Here is a 26,599-nt window from a genome sequence, read left to right as displayed (position 1 = left end):
TCAACCGAACACTTGCCAACTTGATGTTAGTATGTGTAACTATTTTCGAAATGATATCGTCATCAAAAAATAGTTTCCAGACTTCTTTCTTTTCAGGATTGTTGCCTAAAGATCTTGCAGTTGGTCTCATTGCTGGTAGTCTAGTCAAAATAATATTTCTGGCTGGAGTTCGTACATTTCTTGGAGGTGGGTCACTTTTCCATGCATTTGGAGGCCCGGTTTCATTTTTTTTCATTCGCTCCAAAAAGTACTCAGGAAGATGATCAATTCCTTCAGCAACTGCATTTATTATGTTGTCCACATTATTATGTAGATTCACAATATCATCTTCTTCACTTTCTGAAGAACTAGGTGTTCCTGGTATGACTTGGTCCTCGTGGTCTGAGATGACAAAGTCCGGATCGGCATCTGAATCGTCGATCACGCTGAAATCACTATCGTTATCACTGTCTGCATCAACCTTTGAATCCGATCACCAAAGTCTGGGTCAGTAGGCCGTACACTTCTACTGAAATCACGACTAGCCATTTTATGATAAAAGTGTGAAATGTTACAGTTTATAACTAAAAAAGTATAGTCACCAGCGGGTAAGCGAAACACACGGTAAATCTGACCGACCGAAATCGAACTTGGGATGTGCACAAGACAATAGCGTCACGCCAACTAAATGAAAACCTGTTCAGTGACGATGGTAGGGGGAGGGAGGAAGGTAGGAGGAGGGGCAGCTGTCAAGGTCAAGCAGTTTAGCCACCATTCCAGCACGAAATTCACTATCGGTCATTTTGACCCATGTTTCGTTATGAGTGTTAAATAGAGTAAACATCTTTTTTTGTAATGTGTGTGTTTATTTAATAACTGTTAATAATAGGCGTAGACAAGTACAGTAATGGAACGTGTGTATACATTTTGTCTTTGCTTTTTTATTTGTTGTTGGAATTCTCGATCAAAGCTAAAATTTAAAATTTTTCTTTGCTATGCAAAGATATTCTTGACAAACTGTATATGTTCTTGACTCGATTGTGTCGATATAGCGAGAAAATACGGCATCTATCGTTGTTCCTGATTTTGTTGTTGAAATATAGCGGGCATTACTCATTTGTCAATTCAGTTGATGTTCTAAAACTTCTATTAATTTTGTGGAAGTGTCCGATGCAAAATTTACATTGACATTTCCAGTTAATATGAGAGGTTTCATATCGTCCCGTTGAGCAAGAAGTTTACCACCATCACGAGTGTATCTTAATAACAAACCATGAAAAATGCGATAATGTCGTTGATATGTGAATTCGGAGTTATGTAGACACCCACAATTACTATGTTTTGTCCATTTTTGGCTGGGCATACAAAAATACAAATATCACCGACATCTTCTGCTATAGCTTCAATTGATGTTGACTGTACAGCGGTAAATGTGGTGTGAGGACATTCACGGTATCATTTTTCTTGTGGTAGATGGCGAATCTTCCGGTTCGAACATTGCTTCTTTTACACTGGATGATGCAGTTAAAATTCGGTAAACTGATATCCTCGCCTGTTGACAGTTATGATTTCGAGGTTGTAAAGGACTTCGTATACTTAGGAACCAGCATTAACACCGATAACAATGTCAGCCTTGAAATCCAACATAGAATCTCTCTTGCCAACAAGTGCTACTTTGGACTAAGTAGGCAACTGAGCAGTAAAGTCCTCTCTCGACGAACAAAACAAACACTCTACAAGACTCTCATCATGCCCGTCCTAACGTATGGCGCAGAAGCTTGGACGATGACAACATCCGATGAAGCGACGCTTGGAGTGTTCGAGAGAAAGATTCTGCGTAAGATTTTTGGACCTTTGCACGTTGGCAACGGCGAATATCGCAGACGATGGAACGATGAGCTGTATGAGCTTTACGACGGCATAGACATAGCGCAGCGAATAAAGATCCAGCGGCTATGTTGGCTGGGTCATGTCGTCCGAATGGATACAAACGCTCCGGCTGTGAAAGTATTTTTTGCGGGACCAGCTGGTGGTTGTAGAGGAAGAGGAAGGTCTCCTCTACGTTGGAAAGGCCAGGTGAAGAAGGAATTGGCTTCACTTGGTGTGTCCAATTGGCGCCGGTTAGCACGAGAAAGAAACGACTGTTAAATTCGGCCTAGCAAAAATGGGCTTTTGGAATGCGACCATATTTTCTGACGACTCTAAATTAAAAAAACGTCTGGCTTGGACAGCATGTGTGGTGTTTGGCGAAAGAAGAATACAGAGCTTAATAGAGAGAACACGGAAACTGCTGTAAATTATGGCGGTTAAAGTGTACTAGTTTGCTGTGTGTCGTATGTCCGAAACCGATGTAGGAAGTTTAGTATTTATTGACGGGACAATGAACGAAACTGAACTCGAAAAACTGTACGTGCACCTGTTTGTGATAACCGCAATAATGATCAACTGACTAAGATTTGCCAGGTCACATAGTACGGACTACTACCGAATACCCACACCAACAAATACTCTTTAGAAAGCTCCACAGAAAAAGAAGAAGGGACCATCGCCCCTCATATGGATTGACGGTGTAGATGAAGGCGCAGGTTTTTTGGGATTTCGGTTATGGAGGAGGTAGGCACCAAATCAATACATTTGGAGACATGCATATACTGCGCCAAGCTTGCCCAGTCAACAATGGACAAAACTTTGCAACTTGATTTTCTGCAAAAAATTCGCTAAGGATTCAGAGCCTTTTACGAGAACTCCGAACTGGAAGTGCTTCACAACGACATCAGCGACCCATTTAGCACCAACGCAGGCGTGAGGCAAGATCGTTCTCTGTCGCTCCTTCCATTCGCCATCGCTTTAGATGACATTATGAGCCAATTTACCCTGCACCAAAGAGGCATAGTATGGAATTTCACCAGACATCTTGAGGACCTCGACTTTGCCGATGACATCTGCTAAGCTAAACAAATCAAGGGCGGAATACGGTATGGGCGGCATACAGTATGGGCGGCATACACTATGGGCGAATTCGCAAATCCCAGGTGCACTAAACTACGAATATTCAGCTCATATGTGAAGACAGTCTCGTTGTACCTTTGTTGTACTGTTGTACAGACGCTACAATTTTTCGTCAACAAATGCCTCCAAACCATCTGTAGAATATTGTGGCCGAACACCATCAGTTACGACGCGCTGTGGAGATCAACGAATGGGGAGCCCATCCTATGGCAAATCAAACGCGGAAAGCGACGATGTATAGGTCACACGCTTAGAAAACCACCAGATAGCATCGTAAGAAAGGCGCTGGAGCCCGCAAGGGAGTAGAGGTCACGGTCGGCCAAAGATTACTTCGAGAAGGTCGATGTTGCACGAGCTAGCAGATACCGACCCCACTTGGGACGGCGCAAAAATAACAGCCGACGGCCATGTACGATGGAAGATTCTTGCCGAAGTCCTATGCTCCCTATCTAATAATAGTTTAATTCAAACTTTCGAGAAATTTGGTATAAGCTGACAATTCCGGTTTTGCCAAGGTAATGATCTAATACATAGACCAGCAATCGTAAATTCATGGCACACATCGAACTGTCACTATCTGATGACACCTACAGGAGACTGTACTCCTGTTATGAAAGTTATAGAGAATTTGTGGGCTCTATTAGACAAAATAATAGCTACAAATTTCGGCTATGGGGAAGTTGAAGAGAAAGTTACTAGAGGAAATGTGCTAAATTTAATGTCAAACCGTCTCCAAGCTCTTTAGAAGGCAAAAGACTATCACACAAAATACTACAGTTTTCACCACAAAATAGATTTTTAAAATTCTGTAACCCCCAATTGGGCCGTGTCTGGCCTTGTTTTTATCCTGTTCGATGATCCTTTTTAAAAGGTTACATCCATAAATAAATAAAAAATTTAATTTTAGAAAGCTTCCTGGAAGCTCAAGTCGTTAGCTATAATAGAAATATGTTAAATTCATGTCCAAAGTCGAAAAAGTCAGCCTGGCCAGCATCGGGCGCCCAACGGATGGTTAAGAATAAATTAAATTATATCAAATAAGCTGTGATCCGAAATATAGCAGCGTTTTTAGTTTTGTAGTTTTTGTTAAAAATATACATTTTGTCAAATGAAGTCTCTTAATTATATTAAATTTGTCACTGTACAGGGTGAACGATATGAAGTGTTATCAACTTCACACTGCTTGTATCTGTAAAACAGCTCATGACATCAACGTCAAAATTGTTCTAATGACAGTTCAATATATTGTTTATAAGCCATCAAAAGCATTTGCGCCTCAGTTTTGTTGATTTTTTGAAACGTAATAGAGTGATTGCGTTATATTTCGCTGGAAAATCACAACCAGCCATTGTTCGTGAGCTCACTCACCGCAAAGTGAATAAAATGCTTGTGTATCGCACCATAAAACGTTACAATGATACTGGTAGCATTGAAAAACGCTATGGAGGTGGACCAAAAAAAACCGCAACAACGCCAGAAATGGTTCGGAAAGTGAAGGCTCGACTTGAACGAAATCCACATCGAAGTGGAAGAAAAATGGCCAAAGAACTGAAAATATCGCAAGATAGAATTCAAGGTCAAGGCTTACAAGTTCCAAAAAGCACACGATCTTTCACCCCAGCAAAAAAAAGTTCGGTGCGAAAGAGCAAAGGAGTTGTTGCGCTTGCACGAACGTGGCGAATTTTCTAACATTGTGTTTTCTGATGAAAAAACTTTCCCAATTGAGCAGTTCATAAACACTCAAAACGATCGTGTTTACTTGACCGAACGTTCATACGAGAATTTGAGCCTACGTATAACCACTCGAAGCAATTTCCCATCGCAGTCACCGCTGATGGACGCTCTCCAATCGTTTTTATCGAGCCTGGAGTCAAAGTGAATGCGACTTATTATCGGGAAAATGTTTTAGAAGCTGCTTTAGAGCCGTGGACACGCAAACATTTCGGTCGTAGACCATGGACGTTCCAACAGGACTCGGTACCGTCTCATGAAGCTCGTGTGAACCAAGAATGGTTAAAAAATCATGTTCCACACTTCATTTCGTCCAAACAATGGCTTTCGAACTCGCCAGACGCAAATCCGACGGACTATTCCATCTGGTCCATTTTGGAGAACAAGGTGAGGATTAAAAAATACATATAGTATGCCAGTATGGATGCGCTGAAAGGAGCGATTATACGAGAATGGGCCAAAATACCTGAAGATCACATTCGTGCAGCATGCAACTCATTTTTTGACCGTTTGAAGGCTACAGTCACGGCAAAAGGTGGCCATATCGAGCTAAAGTGAATATATAATATGTTAAAATTGTAATCATTTTTGAACAATCTTGTCTTTGAAATCAATAAAAACTAATTTCACACAAAAAAGTTATGGTGTTTTGAATAGGTAACACTTCATATCGTATATAGTGAAAACGTTTGCTTGGCAGCCTCGGCATACTTAAGGGTGCGCTCAAGCTGCGAAATAAAAACCGCAATAATGCAAAGCTTTTACTTGGTTGACACTCTGTTGTTGATGCTCAGCTGATTATTTGCTGCAATCTATGAAAGAGTTATGCTATGATAATTGATAATTTTATGGTATGATTGAAAATGAAATGATAATTGAAGAAATAATGCAGAAAGGCTGTGACAGTTATGGAAAAAATTATCTAGCCGATTCGGATATGGAATGATGGAATACAAGGTTGCGTAGATTGAAGTCAAAAAAGCAGCAGAGGTTGGAAGTGACGAAATTGTAGATGAGGTTTAGGTATACCGAGAATCAAGAGGGTGAATGAAAATAACGAAGATTTAGATATTTAGACAAAAATCAAGTGTTATGCTAAATAAAATTAACGTGGCAAAAAAAAAATATAAAAAAACAATAGAAAAGGGAATATAAAGAAAGAAGTGGCTTGTAAACAAAAATATTTAATTGCGTGAATTCAACAGCCGATGCGATCGATTTCACTGAGAGCCGAGACGAGGATGGCGTAATGTGAATCCTTCGGTATTATCTCAGCCAACGGCAATTCATTCAATGCGATGTCAGTAGGCCAGTTGATTTTGTGACTGTGTGTTTTGATTGTCAAAGTGGCCTGCTTCTTTGTTACTACTTTGGTTGTTTGTTTACAATCTTATTGATATTAGATATTGATTTTTATATTGACATTGATGTTTAGATAATAAGAATTGCTTTTACAAAAACGAAATACATGGAATTGCTGTTGTTGCTCAAGCGCCACCACATTGACGCAAATATTTAACAGTACAAATGATGAGCGAACTAATATGTAGAATATGGTGCCTTTCCCTTTTATTGCTGCCCCTGGTCAGTTATGGAAATTATGGATTTTTAATTAAATGCTTGGAGTTTCAATCAAATAGGAGAGCAACGCTTTTTTTAATAAAAATGTTAAACTAAAGGATGATTAATTTAGAGGTATCGGATTTTATATTGAAATAAAATAAGGAAAATACAAATTTATTTTAATTAAATTTCGTTTTTGCGTAGAACTATTCATGATAGTTATTTTTTAAAGAAAATCCCTTTAAAATGTTGGCTGCAACCGCGCTATAATTCGGCCATCCGCAAACACCAATTTCGAATGACTCGCTGGAGAGTTTCGTTCGGTATCTCATGAATAACTTTAGTAATTTTGGCTTTCAATGCCTCAAGCGTAGTTGGTTTATCCACAAAACTTTTAGACTTTACATACCCCTACAAATCCATGTCCAAAGGTGTGATATCACACGATCTTGGTGGCCAATCCACTGGTCCGAGGCGAGAGATAAATTACTCACCGAAACGAAGGCGCAGCAAATCTATTGTTTGGCGGGCTGTATAGCAAGTAGCGCCGTTTTGTTGGAACCAAATGTTGTGGACATCAGGGGTTCAATTTTTGGCATCAAAAGTTAGTTTATCATGTTGTGATAGCGTTCCACTATCCACGTGAAACCATCCACTATTACATTGGCGCCAGCCTCGTCTTTGGAGAAATATGGGGCCATGATTCCTCCTCCGCCCATAAGCCTCACCAAACAATTGTTTTCAATGGATGTAAGCACTGTTATTGAATGGCTTGACGTAGCTATTAAGCCAAAAATGAGCCTCATCGCTGAACACCATAAGTTGGTCTGAGCGCGAGTTATGTGGAATGGCTCCGCTCCCACACATAAAATTATGAAAAAGAAAACAACCATATTTTAATAGAAATTTATGATTGTAAAATGAGTATAAAGTTATGAAAAAGAAAACAATCATATTCCAATAGAAATTTATGATTGTAAAATGAACCTTAGGAATGCCACTCAGCACTTTAGAGTTAGAAATATAAATATACATATGTAATTATGTATATGCTTAAGTGTAATCCGTTCATTGCATATACGAATGACGTGAAGTCATACATATATGCAGATGAACAAACATACTGGTGTCAACACTCAAGTATGCAAAACATACTTGAGTGAAATAAGAGAACACCGTAAAACAATTGCAACTATGCTGCAAGTCTAAACAAAAAGTAGATTATTTGGATGGTGCTGAGTAGCATCACGAACACACATATTTACAATCTAAATATGTATGTTCTGAGGCTATAATTAAGACCTAAAAATTTAAGTAAAGGCAGTTGTGGCCGAACAGCGAGGGCGACTAGCAGTAGTCGCTGTCACTCCTTTATTAATTTAAAATAAATAAAAATTTTGAAAAACATCAAGTCAAAAGAAAATTGTTATTAATCAATAAAGGAGAGGAACTCCAAAAGGAATAGCCGCAACTCAAGGTTTCCTAAATAAGAAACCATAACTGGCACAGTCGGTAGCCAACATAACTAGCCTCGGTAAACAACCATAACTCGCGCGATGAAAATAGCGGCGATTGTTGTAATACCTATAATTATATGATTTGTAAACGTTGTTGAGACGTAAGTCTTTCCATGATGAAACGTCATGCGTGATCTGTCAAAAAACCATATTGGAAAAGGTACCACCAATCTGATCATCTTTTATGTGTATAAAAGATTCAAGTTCACGTGTAACTATAGATGCTATTAGAGATGCTACGCATACTCAATTTTTCATTTTTCCATTAATTAAATTTTTTAAAGGACTTAAAAATGCCTTTGCTACGTCGCAATTTTCTCAGCGCATAACATGACCGATTCAGTCCTATTTTCTCTTTCGGATCTCTAATAGCATTGCTTTCTGCTGTGTTCTAGCCCTTAAGTCAGCATTCAATACAGTATTTGGCCATATTATTTTGAGGATTTTTTGTAGGCATCTGCTTACAGAGACTTGTAGTGAGTTTGTGTCAACTGTCATCGCATTCCACGTTTCACAGGAGTAAATAGGAATTTCCATTAGAATTAAAAATTCGAAGTTTTGTGCGTCATGATATGTGTGATGCGTTCCAAATTGCTTGCAGGGAGCGAGATACCGGCGTTGCCTTCTTTATCCAGCTTTTCATATTATCGCTCGAATCACGAGTTACCGATTTCAAGGAGCAGAAAAATTGCCTTTCTTCCAAATCAATGCCATCAATCGAGCATTTTTGCGTATTTTTTGTGTTCATACGCATGACTTTGGTTTTTTGTATTATTGAACGTCAGACCGCCTTTCTCAGTTGCTTCTTTTACTGCTTGTGGGACAGTAAACAGATTTCGTCTGCATAGTTGAGATCCATTACGCGCCCAACAGCAGTGACGAGAGAGCACACTCATGTTGTATATCTGCTAATACTTTGATTTTGTCACCCAGAAGATCCTCATGCCAGCCTCAGTTTGAAGTGCATTCTGCTGTTAAATACCATACATAAATGACCACAAAATTTATGTAGCAATTGCTGGTTAACCATTTCATCTACATCTCTGTAGGCATACAGATTTCTGAACAAAGTTACACTCTGCCTGGGAGCTTTTGCAGACACGAGCGCTCTTATCCAAGCACTTAAATACAAATATCTCGAAATCTAGCTTCTTGGTAAATAAATAAAATACCTTAGTCATCCGCCTGGCACGACGAAATGCTCAGAATGCCCGATATTATAAAATTAGTTTGAACCCGCTTTTTCTCAGGTTTACTTGGATCACGAAATTTTCTACTGAATCTACGAATAAATAATTTTTCTTATCCGCTTATTTGCATTTATTTGCACTTGGTAAGCTAAATGCACGGCTATACACGGCTACCGAGAAAGTCATCCTAGATACTTGCGGAGATTATTACTTAAGTCCTCTCTGTTTAATTTATCTGAATTCATGTTCAAAACTTTTTTAAAAAATAGTTCCATAGTGTTCCAGTATGGCCTTCATTGTCTTTCTTCTACTTCCTGAATATGTAAGAGAGGAAAAGTTGCCCTTTCTTAGTTCTTCAAATGATTCTGGATCTATAAATGGGGCAGCCGCCCCTTTCAGGGCTAATTTATCTGTCATTTCGTTCCCAGTAATTCCTATGTACCCTGGATCCCTTAGGATAGGTGTCTGGCTGTTCTGGTCTAAGATTTCCAGCTTATTAAGTCATTCCAGCACCAATTTTTAAGTAACCTGGAAAGAGTTGAGAGCGCTGATTGCTGTCTGGCTATCAGTAAGGATAGCTAATATATGCCCTGGAATATGCATAGTCAAGGTGCACCTTACGGTACATATTTAGTTGTTGGGTTGCCATGCTAATTTGCAAACTTAATAATGCCAAGCTATTTGTGCTTAATAGTTAATTGCCCCATCGTAACAATAAACTTCTTATCGTTTTATGTTTCAATCATATTTATATGAAAGTAACCAGCTGTAACCATTTAAAAAATATATTTGCTTTGAAAAATATATTACGTTGCTGGAAATAAAACCATGCTGGCAATAAAACCAATAAAGCTTGTAATTTAAGTGTAAACAAATGTTAAAATCAACATTTTATTGCCCAGACTGTTGAGTTTTCGAGATATGTAGGTGCGATCGAAATCAATGATTGCGCAGCCCAAATTATAGATTTGGTAAAATGCGAACTTTTGTAGTCCACGGGCATGTGCTTACTTGTCCATATGTATGTATGTGTATTTCTACATACCATATTTCTATTCCTGCCATATCTTGAAATGCTCCTAAGATAAAGCAGCAAGTGTTATTTTTTATAGCTTCTGCTGAAGTCAAATTTTTATATCTGCCCTTTGTTTGTATGAATCTTAATGCTTATCTGGCAGATTTTGTGTAAATGATTGCTTTGCAAACAAGTAATTGTTCCGTGAATTCTGTGAACAGGCTTTGTCGAATTTAGATGAGTAAATAGTCTGTCTGAAATATTGCGTTTTGAAAAAAAAAAAAACACAAAAAGTAATGTCTGTTAATCCATTGCTATCGCTAGAGAAACACTCTCATTATACTGAATTGTTAACTTGAATGATTGGTGGCGGCACTTGGATTAACGAGTAGGAGTACAAGTATGGCATCGCCTCTAAAAACAGTATAAAACTCCATTAGAGATTCGAGGCGAATATTTTATTTAAAACACTTATTTTGTTCAATTGGAATGCCAAGCAGTAAAGAAAAAATATTACATTCTGTTAAAGAAGCACCGAGTTTTAAAAGGCTTGTTTAACCACTGGTTGAGCTTTGTATCACAAATGACTTCTCATAACTTTCTTTACTGATGGCTCAAATCTTGAAGATACAATTGGCTTTGGGTTCTACTGTAAGAAGCTGAGAGTAAGCGTTTCGACTCGTCTTCCTAATCACTGTAACGTATTTTAGGGCGAAACTCTCGCCATTGATGAGGTAGATGTCCGATAACTACCTTTAGATAAATCTATATTTACTCCGAAAGCCAAGCGGCGATTGAGCCTTGTCATGGGGCTGTCATTATTCTATCGCAAATGCCGGTCGTCTCTTAACGAAATGGCGGAATATTTCCGCATCTATTTGATATGAGTGCCAAAGCATAATGTCATACCAGGGAATTGTATTACAGATAAATCAGCGAGAGAGGACACTACCCCTCGCTTTCCTGTTGATATGAAAATTGTAGGAAAACATCTTAACCTACAAACTGCGTGGCACAAACAAATATTATCACTTCAGCCAACACGAGATGGGTTGATAGTCTGATATGTACGCTATATAAAGAATTTGGCCAAAATGGGACCTTAGGCGCTCAAAGTCGCTACTAATCGGTCAAGGAAAAAGGCCTAATTCTAGTTGCTTTGATGACAGACTACTGTCTCCTTCACACAGAATTGCCACCTACTAACAAGTAAAATTTAAACAAATAAATAAGTTCAATATTCAAATATTACAGCACAGGTATTAAATGTAAAAAAGTTTAAGAGATCTTAATTTTATAAATATTTTTGAAGAGGGTTGCCACCTATTTGTAAAATGAAGTTGAAGAAAAAATAATAAAATATATCAAATACAACAGTGCCAAAAGAAAAAACATTAATTTCAAAAATATTTTTGAATAAAGTTGCCACCTGCTTAAAAATTAAATTTAATATAATAACTAGTAAATAATGAAAATAGTTCAGTATGCGTGTTAAATTAAAGAAAGTTAAAAAAATTATTTTATAATATTTTTTGGAGATAGTTACCACCTATTTGTAAAATTAAGTTAAAGTAAAAATAATAAAACATGATAAATATAACAGTATTAAAAGAAAGGGGCCTTCAAAATATTAGTTTCAAAAATATTCTTGAATAAGGTTGCCACCTGTTTAACAATTACATTTTATAAAATAATTAGTAAATAATGAAAATAATCCAGTATGCGTGTCAAACTAAAGAAATTTTAAACAGTTTTTTTTAGAAAATATTTCGGAGATGGTTGCCACCTATTTGTAAAATTAAGTTAAAGAAAAAATAATGCAATATATGAGTTATGTGAAATATAACAGTATGAACGGAAAGAGGCCTGACAAATATTAATTCAAAATATATTTTTTAATGAGGTTACCACCTCTTTAAAAATTATTGTAAATGTAATAAAATAACTAGTAAAGACTTCAGTATGCGTGTCAAATGAAAGAAATTTAAAACAGTTTATATAAGAAAATATTTTGGAGATAGTTGCCACCTATTTCTAAAATTAAGTTAAAGAAAAAATACTCAAATATTTGAAGTAAAATAGTATGAAAGAAAGAGGCTTGACAAATTTTACTTTAAAATATATTTTTGAATAAGGTTGCCACCTATTTCAAAATTAAATTTAAAGAATAAGTAGTAAATAATGAAAATAATTCAGTATGCGTATTAAATTAAAGCAAATTAAAAACGTTTATTTTCAAAAAATTTCGGAGGTGGTCGCCACCTATTTGAAAGAGTTAACTAAATTAATAAATGAGTTTATGAAATAATACATGGATGTGAAATGAAAGTCCTATATAAAGTCTTTATGTTTAGTATATTTTTGAATAGCTGTGCCACCTGTTAAAAAAACTCTTCTTCTTCTTAATTGGCGCTATAACCGCTTACGCGATTTTGGCCGAGTTTAACAAAGCGCGCCAGTCGTTTCTTTCTCGTGCTAACCGGCGCCAGTTGGGCACACCAAGTGAAGCCAAGTTCTTCTCCACCTGATCTTTCCAACGCAGAGGAGGCCGCCCTCTTCCTCTGCTACCACCAGCTGGTACCGCATCGAATACTTTCAAAGCCGGAGCGTTTGTATCCATTCGGACGACATGACCCAGCCAACGTAGCCGCTGGATCTTTATTCGCTGCGCTATGTCTATGTCGTCGTAAAGCTCATACAGCTCATCGTTCCATCGTCTGCGATATTCGCTGTTGCCAACGTGCAAAGGTCCAAAAATCTTACGCAGAATCTTTCTCTCGAACACTCCAAGCGTCGCTTCATCGGATGTTGTCATCGTCCAAGCTTCTGCGCCATACGTTAGGACGGGTATGATGAGAGTCTTGTAGAGTGTTAGTTTTGTTCGTCGAGAGAGGACTTTACTACTCAATTGCCTACTTAGTCCAAAGTAGCACTTGTTGGCAAGAGAGATTCTACGTTGGATTTCAAGGCTGACATTGTTATCGGTGTTAATGCTGGTTCCTAAGTATACGAAGTCTTTTACAACCTCAAAATTATAACTGTCAACAGTGACGTGGGTGCCGATACGCGAGTGCGCCGACTGTTTGTTTGAAGACAGGAGGTACTTCGTTTTGTCCTCGTTCACCACCAGACCCATTCGCTTTGCCTCTTTATCCAGTTTGGAGAAGGCAGAACTAACAGCGCGGTTGTTAAGGCCGATGATGTCAATATCATCGGCATACGCCAGCAATTGTACGCTCTTATAAAAAATTGTGCCTGAGCGATTAAGTTCTGCGGCTCGCACGATGCTCTCCAACATCAGGTTAAAGAAGTCACACGACAGGGAGTCACCCTGTCTGAAACCTCGTTTGGTATCAAACGGCTCGGAGAGGTCCTTTCCAATTCTGACGGCGCTGTTGGTGTTGAGCAACGTCATCTTACATAGCCGTATTAGTTTTGCGGGGATACCAAATTCAGACATCGCGGCATACAGGTAACTCCTTTCCGTACTGTCGAATGCAGCTTTGAAGTCGACGAAAAGATGGTGTGTGTCGATTCTCCTTTCATGGGTCTTTTCCAAGATTTGGCGTATTGAGAATATTTGGTCGATGGTAGACTTTCCAGGTCTGAAGCCACACTGATAAGGTCCAATCAGTTGGTTGACGGTGGGCTTCAGCCTTTCACACAATACGCTCGCTAGAACCTTATAGGCGATATTTAGAAGACTAATCCCGCGGTAATTGGCACAAATTGCAGGATCGCCCTTCTTATGGATTGGGCAGAGCACACTTAAATTCCAATCGGCAGGCATGCTTTCATCCGACCATATTTTGCATAGGAGCTGATGCATGCACCTTACCAGCTCCTCGCCGCCATGTTTGAATAGCTCAGCCGGCAGTCCGTCGGCGCCCGCGGCTTTGTTGTTCTTTAGCCGCGTTATCGCTATTCTCACCTCGTCATGATCGGGTAGCGGAACGACAATTCCGTCGTCAACGATTGGGGTATCGGGATCTTCACTTTCTCGGTGACATGCGCAGCTGTCACTGTTTAATAGGTTCGAGAAGTGTTCCCTCCATAATTTAAGATTGCTCTGTACGTCGGTCACCAGTTCGCCGTCTTTGTTCTTACAGGAAAACGCCCCGGTCTTAAAACCTTCTGTAAGCCGCCGAACTTTCTGGTAGAATTTTCGGGCGTTGTTCCTGTTGGCCAGCATCTCAAGCTCTTCGCACTCACGTATTTCGGCCTCTCGTTTCTTCTGTCGGATAATACGTCTCTCTTCCTTTTTCAGCTCTCTGTAGCGATCCCACATGGCTCGCGTTGCGCCCGATCGCAGCGTGGCTCTATAGGCGGCATCCTTTCTTTCTGCGGCAGCATGACATTCCTCGTCGTACCAATTGTTTTTTCGGGCTCGCCGGAATCCGATTTCTTCTTCGGCGGCGGTACGTAGAGAACGAGAAATGTTGCTCCATTGTTCGTGGATGCCGGTTTGTTGGGCAGTACTCTCTGAGAGCAGGAGTGAGAGTCGAGTGGCGAATCTTCTGGCTGTCTGTTGTGATTGCAGCTTTTCGAGGTCGAACATTCTTTGCGTAGGTAGATGCACGTTTTTTGCTGCACAGAGGCGCGTGCGCAGTTTGGCTGCAACAAGGTAGTGATCCGAGTCAATGTTGGGTCCTCGGATCGTACGTACATCTAATACACTAGAAGCGTGTCTTCCATCTATCACAACATGATCGATCTGGTTTCGCGTTTTTCGATCAGGGGACAGCCAGGTAGCTTGGTGTATCTTTTTATGCTGGAATCTGGTGCTGCAGACTACCATGTTTCGGGCCCCGGCGAAGTCGATCAGCCTCTGTCCGTTACCGGATATTTCGTTGTGTAGGCTGAATTTTCCGACTGTGGGACCAAAAATTCCCTCCTTGCCCACCCTGGCGTTGAAGTCGCCAAGCACGATTTTTATGTCGTGGCGGGGGCAGCGCTCATAGGAACGTTCCAGGCGCTCATAGAAAGAATCTTTGGTCGCATCGTCCTTCTCTTCCGTCGGGGCGTGGGCGCAAATTAGCGATATGTTAAAAAAACGGGCTTTGATGCGGATTGTTGCGAGACGCTCGTCCACCGGAGTGAACGACAGTACTTGGCGACGAAGTCTCTCTCCCACAACAAATCCGACACCGAATTTGCGCTCCTTTACATGGCAGCTGTAGTAGACGTCGCAAGGTCCTATGGTTTTCTTTCCTTGCCCCGTCCATCGCATCTCTTGGATGGCAGTGATGTCAGCCTTTACTCTCACGAGGACATCAACCAGCCGGGCAGAGGCACCCTCCCCATTAAGGGACCGGACATTCCAGGTGCATGCCCTCAAATCATAGTCCTTAGTTCGTTTGCAGGGGTCGTCATCAGTATAGGGAGGTCTCATCCGAGGCTTTTTTAAAGTTTTCATTGGGGGGGATTTTTAAGTGGCGGGTCCCAAACCCAACGCACAACCAGCTATCCTGGAATGTTTCGCCTTCTCACTTTAGCTCACTCCCGAACGGGTGTTCGGAAGCTACCCAGAGGATACGTGGGCTAATCCCGGCCGTTGTGAGCTGCTTGAACCATATGCAGAAGAATCGTCCTGGCCACTCCCAAGTGAATGGCGATCAGTAACTTTCCCCACTTGCGTGGACTTCTACACATGGAACCATCCTCCTTAAAAAAACTAATTGCAGAAGAATGAGCACACTAATGAATACTTTCGGGAAGTATCCGAACATACTCAAAGCTTTTATGTTTTATTGTTTTTTATGTTTTTTATTTTGAATAAAAAAACACATATATACAATATATTTGTAGATAAGGATATAGATCAATTACACTGTATAGCACTTGGTTGCGTATTGGATCAAAGCTTGTTTTTTAAAAGATTGAGTTATAGGTAGGTAAAAAAGTTATTTTCCGGATTTTCGAAGTTAGACCACCAAATCGAGATATGGGCCGTCGATTTATTTAAAATTAATAACTTATGACTTAATCTTTTAAAAAAAGGGTTTTGTCCAATACCACGAAAAAAATCTATTTTGCCATTTAGTGTTATTAAGTTGTCCTACAATATTTCTACACTATTTATTTATAGTTAGATGAGGTACTCTAGGTAAATTGTTCATCTATGCTCCAAATGAGAAAACTAAAAATGTTGCTTATCCGATGGGTTGAGATGAAAAATTATTTAAAAAATGTTCTTTAATATTTTTCTAATTGGTTGTTTTTACTTCATTTATTGAGGTGTAGAAACGCCTGCGAGGTATTAAAAGAAATAAATATTAAAAAGAAGTGAGTTATCAAATTAAGAGCAATTTTTCTATTTAAGTGATCTTCAGAAACAAATTTCTTCCCAGCCCTACTCTAGCACTTCCGTAAATCTTTCCAAACCTTTCCGCTTTACTAAAGTTATAAAAATTATTTAATTTTTTTTCCAGTTCTCCATGACCTCCACATTAAAACAGAGCCCATATAGTGGCGCTCTTTGTATCAAAATGCTGAAGCGTGACTTTCCCGTGCTTATTTTATCTCTGCTCATCCTGACTGGCTTCTTCATCTGCATGAAAATTGCCTTTAACGCCAGTATTGCCATACAGGAGGACATCAAATCAAAAGCCATGGGCAGTGTGCAGACGTTGAATAGTTCTGATGTTGAAGTCTTTTTCGGCGATGAGCTTTTCGAAAAAGAATTGCAACACCGTAAATTAGACGAACCGAAAGACAGTCGTGAACTTAAAGTGTTGACCGAAGCACCTACATTGGGGGAACGCTTGAAGAAATTGTTAAAGTGTACAGATCGGCCTTTGCAGTTGGAGAAGATACAATACGGGAAATATTGGTTGGTGCGTAATTACATACGCGGCCAGAGCAGCAAGACGATGGGTTGTGCCGACACCATTACATTGACCACAAATGGCGATTTTACCTTCTTTGATAGTTTGCCTCTCTTGGTAGAGCGGTAAGTGTGTGCAGACTTTTCATATTACAGAAAATATAAGTACTTATACAATTTAATCTTACTGAGTGTACTAATTTACTTGCTTTATACGAGAGTTGCTACTTAAGTTTTGAGATAGACAAGAATAAAAAATAATTTATATTCAAAAATGGATTTTTTTAGCTTTTTAAATATTGTCCCTGCATGGTGTAGAATCAGTTTGTTAAGCACTTTTTCCATAAACATAAAAAAACATTGTCTGCGCATCCTTTTTAACCTGCGGTAATAAGACCAGGCAGCCGCCGTAGTCGATTGGGTGGCACGTGACTACCATTCGGGAGTGCGTATGTTCGAATTTACGAGTACGAAACAGAAAAATGATAGAACAAGTTCCCTCATGAAAACCATCTGCCATTCGGAGTCGATTTAAAACTGTAGGCCCCTCCATTTGTGGAACAACATCAAGACGCACGCCTTAAATAGGAGGAGGAGCTCGGCAAAACACTTAACAGAAGTGTACGCGCCAATTATTTATTTATTAATTCATTAGTAAGAAAAAATTATAGGGTGACAAATGGACACATAGGACTGTTAAACAAATGACTCACTAGTTGAATGTTTAGAATGATCACAAATGTTCTTTTTTGAGATGACGAAGCTTGACCCAATTGCAGAAAGCTTTGGTTATTTAAGTTCGGCGGTATATAAAAATAACATTGAAACATCAAATTGTTCAGAATTGATGAGTAGCATGCGAAGTACTGGAGGCTAAGTCATCAGAAGTCATCTACTTTACATGACCAACGAGATCCAGAAGCATACACGGCAACCACTGGACCTCCCAGTATACAGATAGGCTATAAAAACGATATTCATCGACAGTCCCTCATCACCTTAATGAACTCCCAATCCCCGAATATCGTTATCGCAGTCTAACCGACACCATCTCTTGAGACTTGCGTTATTTTGACACAATTGTGTTCCGGAGTAAGTTAAACTCATTCGTATCCAGAATGTACTTTGATATACTCAACATGAAAGTATCCCACACGAAACTAACCACTTATTTCCGTGCCCCCTTTAAACCCATGCATCCAGCGAAACGGCACGTCTTCTGGGCCAAACGTTAGTTGAGATTGACAGATGGTTTCACTGCGCTTAACAGGGCGTAGTAAACTGCTGCAATACCAACCGAGGACTCAAATTTGTTATTTCGAAGTCGTTTTTAATAACTCTGTTCTTTGCTTGATTTTGAAGAAGGGTCTTAACCTGCACACATGTATAAGTACATAAAATCTAGCTAGCACATAGAACTGATTGCACCCCTGCTCGCGTTGCACATCTGGTGGAGTTTAAAATAAACTGGGAATTGAACAGAACTATTTCGTCTTTGGAGATCAAGCTCCCTTCTAGCTCAGCCACTTTGTGAATAAGCCAACTTTCCACAAGTGACTGATCAAATACTCCAAAAACTGCATTCAAACAATGGCCTGATGGTTTGGCTTGCACGCCAAAGGCGTCGTTGGTTAAACTCCAGATGGAGCCACCGTTGTCATCAATGTTACATGCAACTTATTTCCGACTTTTTGGTTTCCCTTCTGAGTTCCTTGGACATTTGTTATTTCTTAATCACTCCACTTGAGAGCATAGGGCCTCAACAAGGTTTCGCCAGCTGACACAATGTGTTCCCACGTGATGTTAACTGCGGCTAACGCACACAAGGTCGATCTTCTCCAGGTGGTTTTGGGCCGACCTTACGTTGTACTTCCTCGGGGATTCTACTATAGTCTAACGCTATTTGAGTTAAATGGTCTGGTGACCTTCTGAGGGCGTAGCCTATCCCTCGCTATTTTCTTCATTTTATCTGCCGCCGGATGAGCTGATTATCTTTTGCCAGAATATTTTGCGAAAGGCGTGCAGGTACTTGTTTATAAAGGCTTGGAGCCTTTGTGTGAGGTTGGTTGAGATCAGCCACGTTTCACGACTTTACACAAGAGCTGAGTATTTGAAGTTTCGTATGCCTGCCGATTTGCGAGCTCGTCCAAGCTGAGTAAAGTTGACCGAACACCGGCCAATCATTATATGGCGTCAGCTGGCATTATATGGCATGGCTTTGGAAATGTTGAACTCCTGTCCGATAGTATGTGCCAGCGCAACTAAGTCGTCCGCTTTTGTATGCATGTCGGAAATCTTATGTGAAAGGAAGCTGATGTTGTCGGGAAGCCAAAGTTCTTGAGATCGTTGGTGAAGCCTTAAACGACACCTCTTTTTTGCGTTGTGAGTTTCCTCATGACGTCGTCTAAAATAACTGTAAAGAGAAGTGGTGACAGTGGACAGTCTTGCCTTGCTTCTGTCGTGGTGGAAAAGTGAGGTCACTTGGCTATTGGGCACATGGAAGACAAATCTGATGCTATGGTTCTTCGGAAGGAATGTAAAGATTGTAATTTGTTGCTTATTTCGGAGAGAAATAAGCCTAGCTAGTGGTCTAGCTGCCAGTCCGGGATATTTACAGAGGAAGTGCTCAACAGATTCCTTCTCTGAAAGGACCCCACAGTTTCTGCAATGGGCGTTAAATGATAAACTTAGCTTTTCCGCGTGTGTGTCGATCATCCAATGACCGATGACCACAGCTACGAGTTGGGAAATTGAATGGCGTAAAGTCGCCAAGACTATCTGAGTCCTGCGTCCATTATACTAGAGCCATAAGATTTTTGAAATAGCACACACAGCTCCATCAGTTCTGTGCTTTCCTGTGAATAAGTTGTGCAAATTCTCCTTTAACAACAGTCTCGTTGATGCTGATGACCAGGTGGGAGGTCCTTGAGCCCATTTCAATCCCCTTCCTGGCAAGCTCATCAGTGATTTTATTTCCCTCTATGTTCGTATGTCCTGGAAACCAGATCAGAGAAATGTTTCCTGCCCAGCCAAGAGATTTGATCTCCTTCTTACAGGAGTTGACTAGTTTGGATCTGCACCATGGCATCGTCAGAGTCTTGATCGAGGGTTGACTGTCGGAAAAATATTAATATCTGCCTCGTTCCCACATTCCCTAAGCATTTTGCATTCTGCAGGAGCCCAAAGACTTCTGCCTGAAAAATACAAGCAGTATTCGGTAAAAGGGTAAAAGCTGATTTAGAGAAGTTGCCTGCTCCGGCCGACGATTCCATCTTGGAGCCGTCAGAGGTATAAAAGGATCAGAGTTTTTAAACAAATTTTGGAGTTAATATTTTAATTCTTAAGCCTACAAACAAACAACTTTCAGAATAATCGACAACTGCGAAATTCGATAGGCTCGAAAAATCAATAATAATCTACAGCTAAATTCCTAACACTATAATATTTTTAATTTATTTTTATTATATTATTACAATAAAGTATTTTCTCTTCTTATATCTCTTCTCTCCCCCAGTTGGCTGGCACCCGTCAGTTTTGCTCTCTTCGCGCCCGGTTACGACTTCGATGCCACCATGAGTTGCATTCAATATGTGCGTAATTGCCTACCGGAAAGCCAATATATTCGAGATTATGTCACCTTTCACATTTACTTTCCCGCTGATCACATGCCAAAGCACATACCGTTGAATGAAAAGGAAGCACTGCTATGGCCTTACAACTGCGATGACGCGCCACCTTATGAAGACGTCAATTCTACCGCAATGTATAGGACGGTACACAATATGACTTATCCCATAAATGTTGGACGTAATATAGCACGCAAAGCAGCCAATACCCATTTCATATTCGCCTCAGATATTGAATTAAGCCCAACGCCTAATTTACCGCGGCTCTTTCTCGAAATGGTTGAAAGCAACCGAAGCGTATATTTGGATGCCAAGGGGAAGCGGTAAGTGATGAGTTAGGTGAAATATTTGTATGGTAAAATATTTAAAATCATAATTTTTCATTTGCCTTTTCAGCGTCTATGTACTGCCGGTTTTTGAAGTGACCAAAGATAGTTCAGTTCCCGAAGATAAAACAAATTTGGTAGAAATGTTGCACAATAAAACAGCGATACCCTTCCATTCGAAAATATGTACAAATTGCCATTTGGTGCCAATGCATAAACAATGGGAGAATTCCACAGACGCACAAGAGCTAACAGTTTTTTCGCAAGCAAAGCGTGAAAGAAAATTTGCTTTTTGGGAGCCGTTCTATATAAGCGATAATCAAGAGCCCATGTTCGATGAGCGTGTCACATGGGAGGGCCAATCGAATAAGCGCATACAGGTGAGCGAGCAACAAAATGAGTTAGGAAGACATGTGAAAAGGTTTTAGTTTAAATATATATACATTAGGGCGGGTCGATTTAAAAGTCGCTCATTGCTCTGTGAAAATCGTATTCTAGGGATCAAAATAAGAAACTTTGCCGAAGGAACCATACTTCTAAAACGAATTCTGATTTTCCCCAATTTGGGTCGAACGAAAAATCCCACTTTGACCCATTTAGAGTGCTCCAATCGAGTCCAAATGTATGACCGACCCCCACTAACTTTGGACGGCCGATCCACCCATGCCAGTGGCACACCCGCTGGAACTCCCCTGGGGGGTTCCCCATACAATCATTTCAAAATATCACCATTTTTGGCCTTTACATGAGAAAAGAAACTAAAAAGTTCGACCCAAATTGGGGGACATCGGAATTCGTTTTAGAGGTATGGTTCCTTCGGCAAAGTTTCTTATTTTGATCCCTAGAATATGATTTTCACAGAGCAATGAGCGATTTTTTTGCCTCCCCACAAATCGACCCGGCCTAATATACATGGTGGTCTATATAGTAGTTTCTCTTTTGATATTGAAAAAAATGAACAGAGATGAATTTTTTTTGGTACATTATTGGTAACAAAAACAGCAAAAGTCTTATTTAAATTGTACCTTAAGGTTATCGTTTGAATAGTCGATGAACAGGGTTTTTAAACATTTAAATAAAAGTTGAAGTATGCCTTGGTTACCATGGCGATTACGAGTACTGTGGAGTGAATAAAAGAAATATCCAATTAAAGTACATAAATGAGCTGCTTTCCTTTAGCTGACGAAGTATGATTACTTTTCGAACAGAATACCAGCCAGGCCTTACACTTGAGAGACTAAAGACATCTGCGCCACTATTTTGATGGACTAACATTTTTCATCACCACTCACCACCTTAAACGATTCGGGAGTCTATGCACAAGCATATGCGGACGATGGACTTCAATCCAATGATTCTCTCCATGCCCCTTGACTACATGCCATCAAAATACAGGGTAGTAGTGCTGCGAGAGGCTCAGTTGTGGTGAAACTTAGAAAATGAGCCCGGAAAACACTGTTTTCGCATTTTCAGGGATGGCTCCAGGACGGCGCACGGCTCCATCTCTGCGGTCTACATGAAATCCCGCGGGACAAAACTACACTTTACTCATGGAATGCATGCATCTGTGTTTCAAGCGGGTGTATGCTGTTCAAGAAGCGATGAACTTCTTTGTGGAAAACAGATGGAGAGGCAGTTCTGTATGTGTCTGCAGCGACAGCCAAGCTGCGCTTATGGCATTAGACAGCCCCCCAACCACATCAGAAGTAGTCGAGTCCAGGATGAACAATGTCGGTAGACATAATAGCCTGATGCTAGCATGGGTCCCGGAACACGTGGGTATCGTGGGTAACGAGACATCTGACTCCTTAGCTAGGATGGGCTCTGAGGCCAACTTCTTTGGCCTTCTGCGGCCATCAAAGCCACGGTTAGCAAATGGGTAACTACAACCCACAAGCGAGCTTGGCAGGCTAAGAGAGGCTGCAGATGGACTAAACTGATGTTACCTGTCATGTCCGATCGACTGTCGCAAACCCTTCTGTCATTAAGCAGAGGGGAGTGCAGATGGCTGGTTGGACCACTTAGGGCCACTTTCTGTGGGCGAAGCACACGGACAGGTTATGCTTCTCAACACAGTGTACTCTGCCCAGCTTGTGAAGAGGACGATGAGACGGCGGACCACTTCCTGTGCGTCTGCCCCGCCTTTGCTCGAATCAGGTTAGAGGCCTTTGGCACTGATGTGTTAAGCAGCGACCATCTTGGCTCCTTGGCACCACAAGATCTATTCAGATTTCTTCGGAGATCGAGTAGATTTAAAGAAAATTGAAAGGGAATCCAAGTGTATGTAGTACAATGGACTTAATTCATGTCTGAGTGTTGCATTTGCTAGTTGTCCCGACAAAAAAAAAACCAACGTTTTCTTATGGCATAGTGCGTCACAAATTCTTAATTTTAGTGAGAAGTTGGTTTTCGATCTTTTGCTTGATTCTTCATAGGAAAAATATTTCTCTCTAGATTTTTATCTTAAAAGAAAAGGTATTTTACGAAATACTTTATTGTTTTCGTGCATCTAAAAGTGGTTTCTGAATTCATAAGCTTTAAAAAGATTTTCGAATAAATTTTAATTGTAATTTTTTTTATTATTTTAGTTTACATTTTTTCAACTAATCAAACTCTTTCTTACAGGGCTATGCCATGTGCTTGCTAGAATATGATTACTTAGTGCTGCATCCAGCGTTTTTAGTTCACACGCCGGGCATAAAATATTTCGATGCCAAGGCCACTCGGCTCAAATATGTGCCGGCCATGAATAAACTTATTAAGAAAGTAATAGAGCCAGAATATCGAATTTTATATGGAATGAATAGAAGGTGTCGAACGTGATATTTATTACAAGACATGTAAACGTGTGCTTAAGCTATCCACGCTATCCACTGTTATTTCGTATACCAATTTTTTGTAATCCAAGTAGTTTAAGTTAAGTTACTATGCTACAGATAGTAGTTATGTATGTGTATATATATGTTTATATGTAAAATGTATATTAGTAATTAAAAAAAGTATTGTAGTTTAATGTAGATATAGAAATAAATGAATAAAGAAAAATATTCCCTGAACTTGAAAGAACATTTATTAATCGGTTATTCAAGGGATAATTTTAGTTAAAGTGGCCAAATATTTGGTAAAAATGATTTTCCATATAAATGAGAAGAAAAAAGTAAGAGTGACGAAAAAAAAAGAAAATTGCTGATCTAATATGGCTGACAATTTTTTTTAAATTCATTGTAATTGAACTTGACACTCGTTATTCGGGGATTCGGGGTTGCTTATACTATGAATTTTGAACAAAGTTGGGAGCTGCTTGGATTCAACAGATCAACTACTAGCGTCCTCACAGCAGAACCAGCAGAATGGGTGAACCTCTCAATGACTTGTGCAGTATTTCTGTGGATGAAGAAGAAATGGAGTCAGTACAACACCTCTTCTGTGAATGTCCTGCACTTCAAAGCCATATAAAATATCTTGACTGACTAGTTACCATCTTGAAAAGATCTAAGTGGTTTAAGGAACTTAGTTAGGGGATGGAAATCAAATGCAGGTACCACAATATGCTTTAGGGCCACCGAGTGTATTGTCTTCGACAAGCAACTTGGCTTACATAACCGAACCTAACCTGGGAGCTTTGAGTTATAAGGTTCTTGTTGTAGAATGAACTATACTTTTATAGGAATATATATAAAAAAGTGCGTGCAGCGTAGTACACATAACAGAAGAGAAACTTTCAAGGCAGACAAAGAAAGAGGGAAAGACCCGAGGAAGGATGAGAGAGAGAGAGAGACTGAATAAATTCACGACATTTGCAGAGAATGCAAATATACAAAATTTACAAAACACGAAGAACAACAACGCGCATTACTCGGAGCGTTTATCACCCGCATAAACGCTGCGATTCCAGTACCGCAGCAACGGCACAAATTACCGCAAGGCAATACCAATAAATCCGACACCGGAATGGATAGCACTTTATAGTACGCACAAGCACTAGCCAGCAAACGGGAATAAACGCCAAAAAGTAAGCACCAAAAAAGCGCCAAAAAAAAAATTGGGACCCAAAAAAGAGCCCAAACAGTGGCACCAAGGAAATATAACGCCAAAAGTAGGCACCAAAAATATATTTCCCTTAAGTTTGCACCAACAAGCGAGCGCGAAAAAGTAGGCAGTGTTATTTCTCACTAGGAAATTAGCAACCACAAGGAAAAACTCAGGAAAAATAGCCTAAAGTGTATCTAAGTTATATATAAGGTATAGCTCTCTATCTCCTTTTCCTCTACGTTCTATCTTTTATCTCTTTCGCGGAACGAAAATGCCCAAAACGTTGCATGACCTTGAAAATTTACTCTCTGTCTTCACTGACGGCTCCAAGATGAAATTCGGAGTTGGAAGAAGGCGTTTTCTCTAAGTCCGCCAATTTATCTATATACTTAAAATTACTGAATACTGCTAGTGTTTTTGAGGCAGAAGTCTTTGCGATACTGCAGGCATGCTGAATGCTTAGATAACGTCAGAGCAAAAGCAATATTAACATTTTTTCCGATAGTCAAGTCGCGATCAAGGCTCCCACGACGCCATGGTGCAGAACCAAATTATTCGACTCCTCTAAGAAGAAGATCAAATCTCTTGGATGTGCAGGTAACATTTCCCTGATTTGAGTTCCAGGACATACGAACATAGAGGGATGTGAGCTTGCTAGAAAAGGGACTGAATTGGACTCAAGGATCTCCCACCTGTTCATCGGCATCCCCCTGACGGTTGTTAAAGAAGAATGTGCATATTTTATTTCTCCGGAAAGTACAGAAACTATTGAGATCCATTTTTTTGTGTGATATTTCGAAAATCCTATGACCCCAGTGCAATAGACGCAGGACTCAGATAGTCTCGGCGACTTTTCGCCATTTAATTTCCACACTTGTAGCAGTGCTTATCGGACATTGGATAATCGGCACACACGCGGAAAAACTAAGTTTAACCCCTATTGCAGTAGCTGTGGGGACCTTTCAGAGAAGGAGATGGTTGCGCACTTTCTCTGTAAATGTCCGAGTTGAGTAGCTAGACGATTAACGTCACTAGGTGTTCCTTTCGACAGCCTGGGACAATGCTCCAAACTAAATCCCATCAATCTTCTCCGTTAGATCAACAGCTTTGGGGGGCTATGGATATCTGCCCATTGGAGGTCTCATAAATAACACTTTAGGTCCCAAATAGCATAGCTCTTAAGTCAATTTGGTCAAAATTAATCTGTATATTAACATCGTATTAAATAAAAATAGTTTTCAATACTACTTGCCATACAGCACGTGAAACAATGAAATTACTGCATTTTTACAAAAAACGAAGTTTTCATTTTTTAGGGTTTTTATTTAGCTTCTTTTACATGCAAAAAAAAAAAAAAATTTTTAAGTAAGGGTATTTTCAGGAAATGTTTTTACAATAAAAAAATGAAAAGCGGTATTTAAATTTTTTAGGCTTTTCATTTAACTTCTTTTACATACAAAAATTCAATTTTTGTTTTTTAAATTTCGTTTCTTAAATATCGTTTAAAATATCGTTAATTTAAATATCATTTTTATTTTTTTTTATTCCACAAAAAAATTCCTGAAAATACCCTAACTTTTCGAGCCCTAGACCATCTTAATATCTCCAACTAATATATAAGCCCATTTCCCAAATAATCAGTTAGGTCGATCAGGTACAGTATTGTAGGGGTCATAAATTTTATTATTTTAGTTGTATTTTGTTTATTTTAATTTTGAAATTCAAATTTTCTTTTCATTTTAAATCGAAATGAATTCAATCTGTGTGCGCTTTTGGTTTTGATTG

General features: G+C 39.6%; 1 protein-coding gene across 4 annotated transcripts in view; it reads left to right on the top strand.

Moving 5' to 3' along the window:
• The window catches only part of LOC128863760 (beta-1,4-glucuronyltransferase 1), a 28,009-nt gene extending 4,178 nt beyond the window's left edge, over positions 1–23,831 (top strand). For all 4 annotated transcript variants that reach the window (XM_054103076.1, XM_054103078.1, XM_054103077.1 and 1 more), the window contains exons 2-5: positions 16,436–16,956; positions 20,345–20,779; positions 20,853–21,162; positions 23,408–23,831. In XM_054103076.1, the coding sequence (XP_053959051.1) occupies positions 16,436–16,956; positions 20,345–20,779; positions 20,853–21,162; positions 23,408–23,605 (1,464 nt within the window). In that variant the 3' untranslated portion in view covers positions 23,606–23,831. The remainder of the gene's footprint in view (positions 1–16,435; positions 16,957–20,344; positions 20,780–20,852; positions 21,163–23,407) is intronic.
• The last annotated feature ends 2,768 nt before the right edge of the window (positions 23,832–26,599 follow it).

Source organism: Anastrepha ludens, chromosome 5 (assembly GCF_028408465.1).
Source record: "Anastrepha ludens isolate Willacy chromosome 5, idAnaLude1.1, whole genome shotgun sequence".
NCBI classification, from domain to species: Eukaryota; Metazoa; Arthropoda; class Insecta; order Diptera; family Tephritidae; genus Anastrepha; species Anastrepha ludens.
Note: the sequence above shows the minus strand (reverse complement) of the source record. Positions and strands in the feature narration are given on the sequence as shown.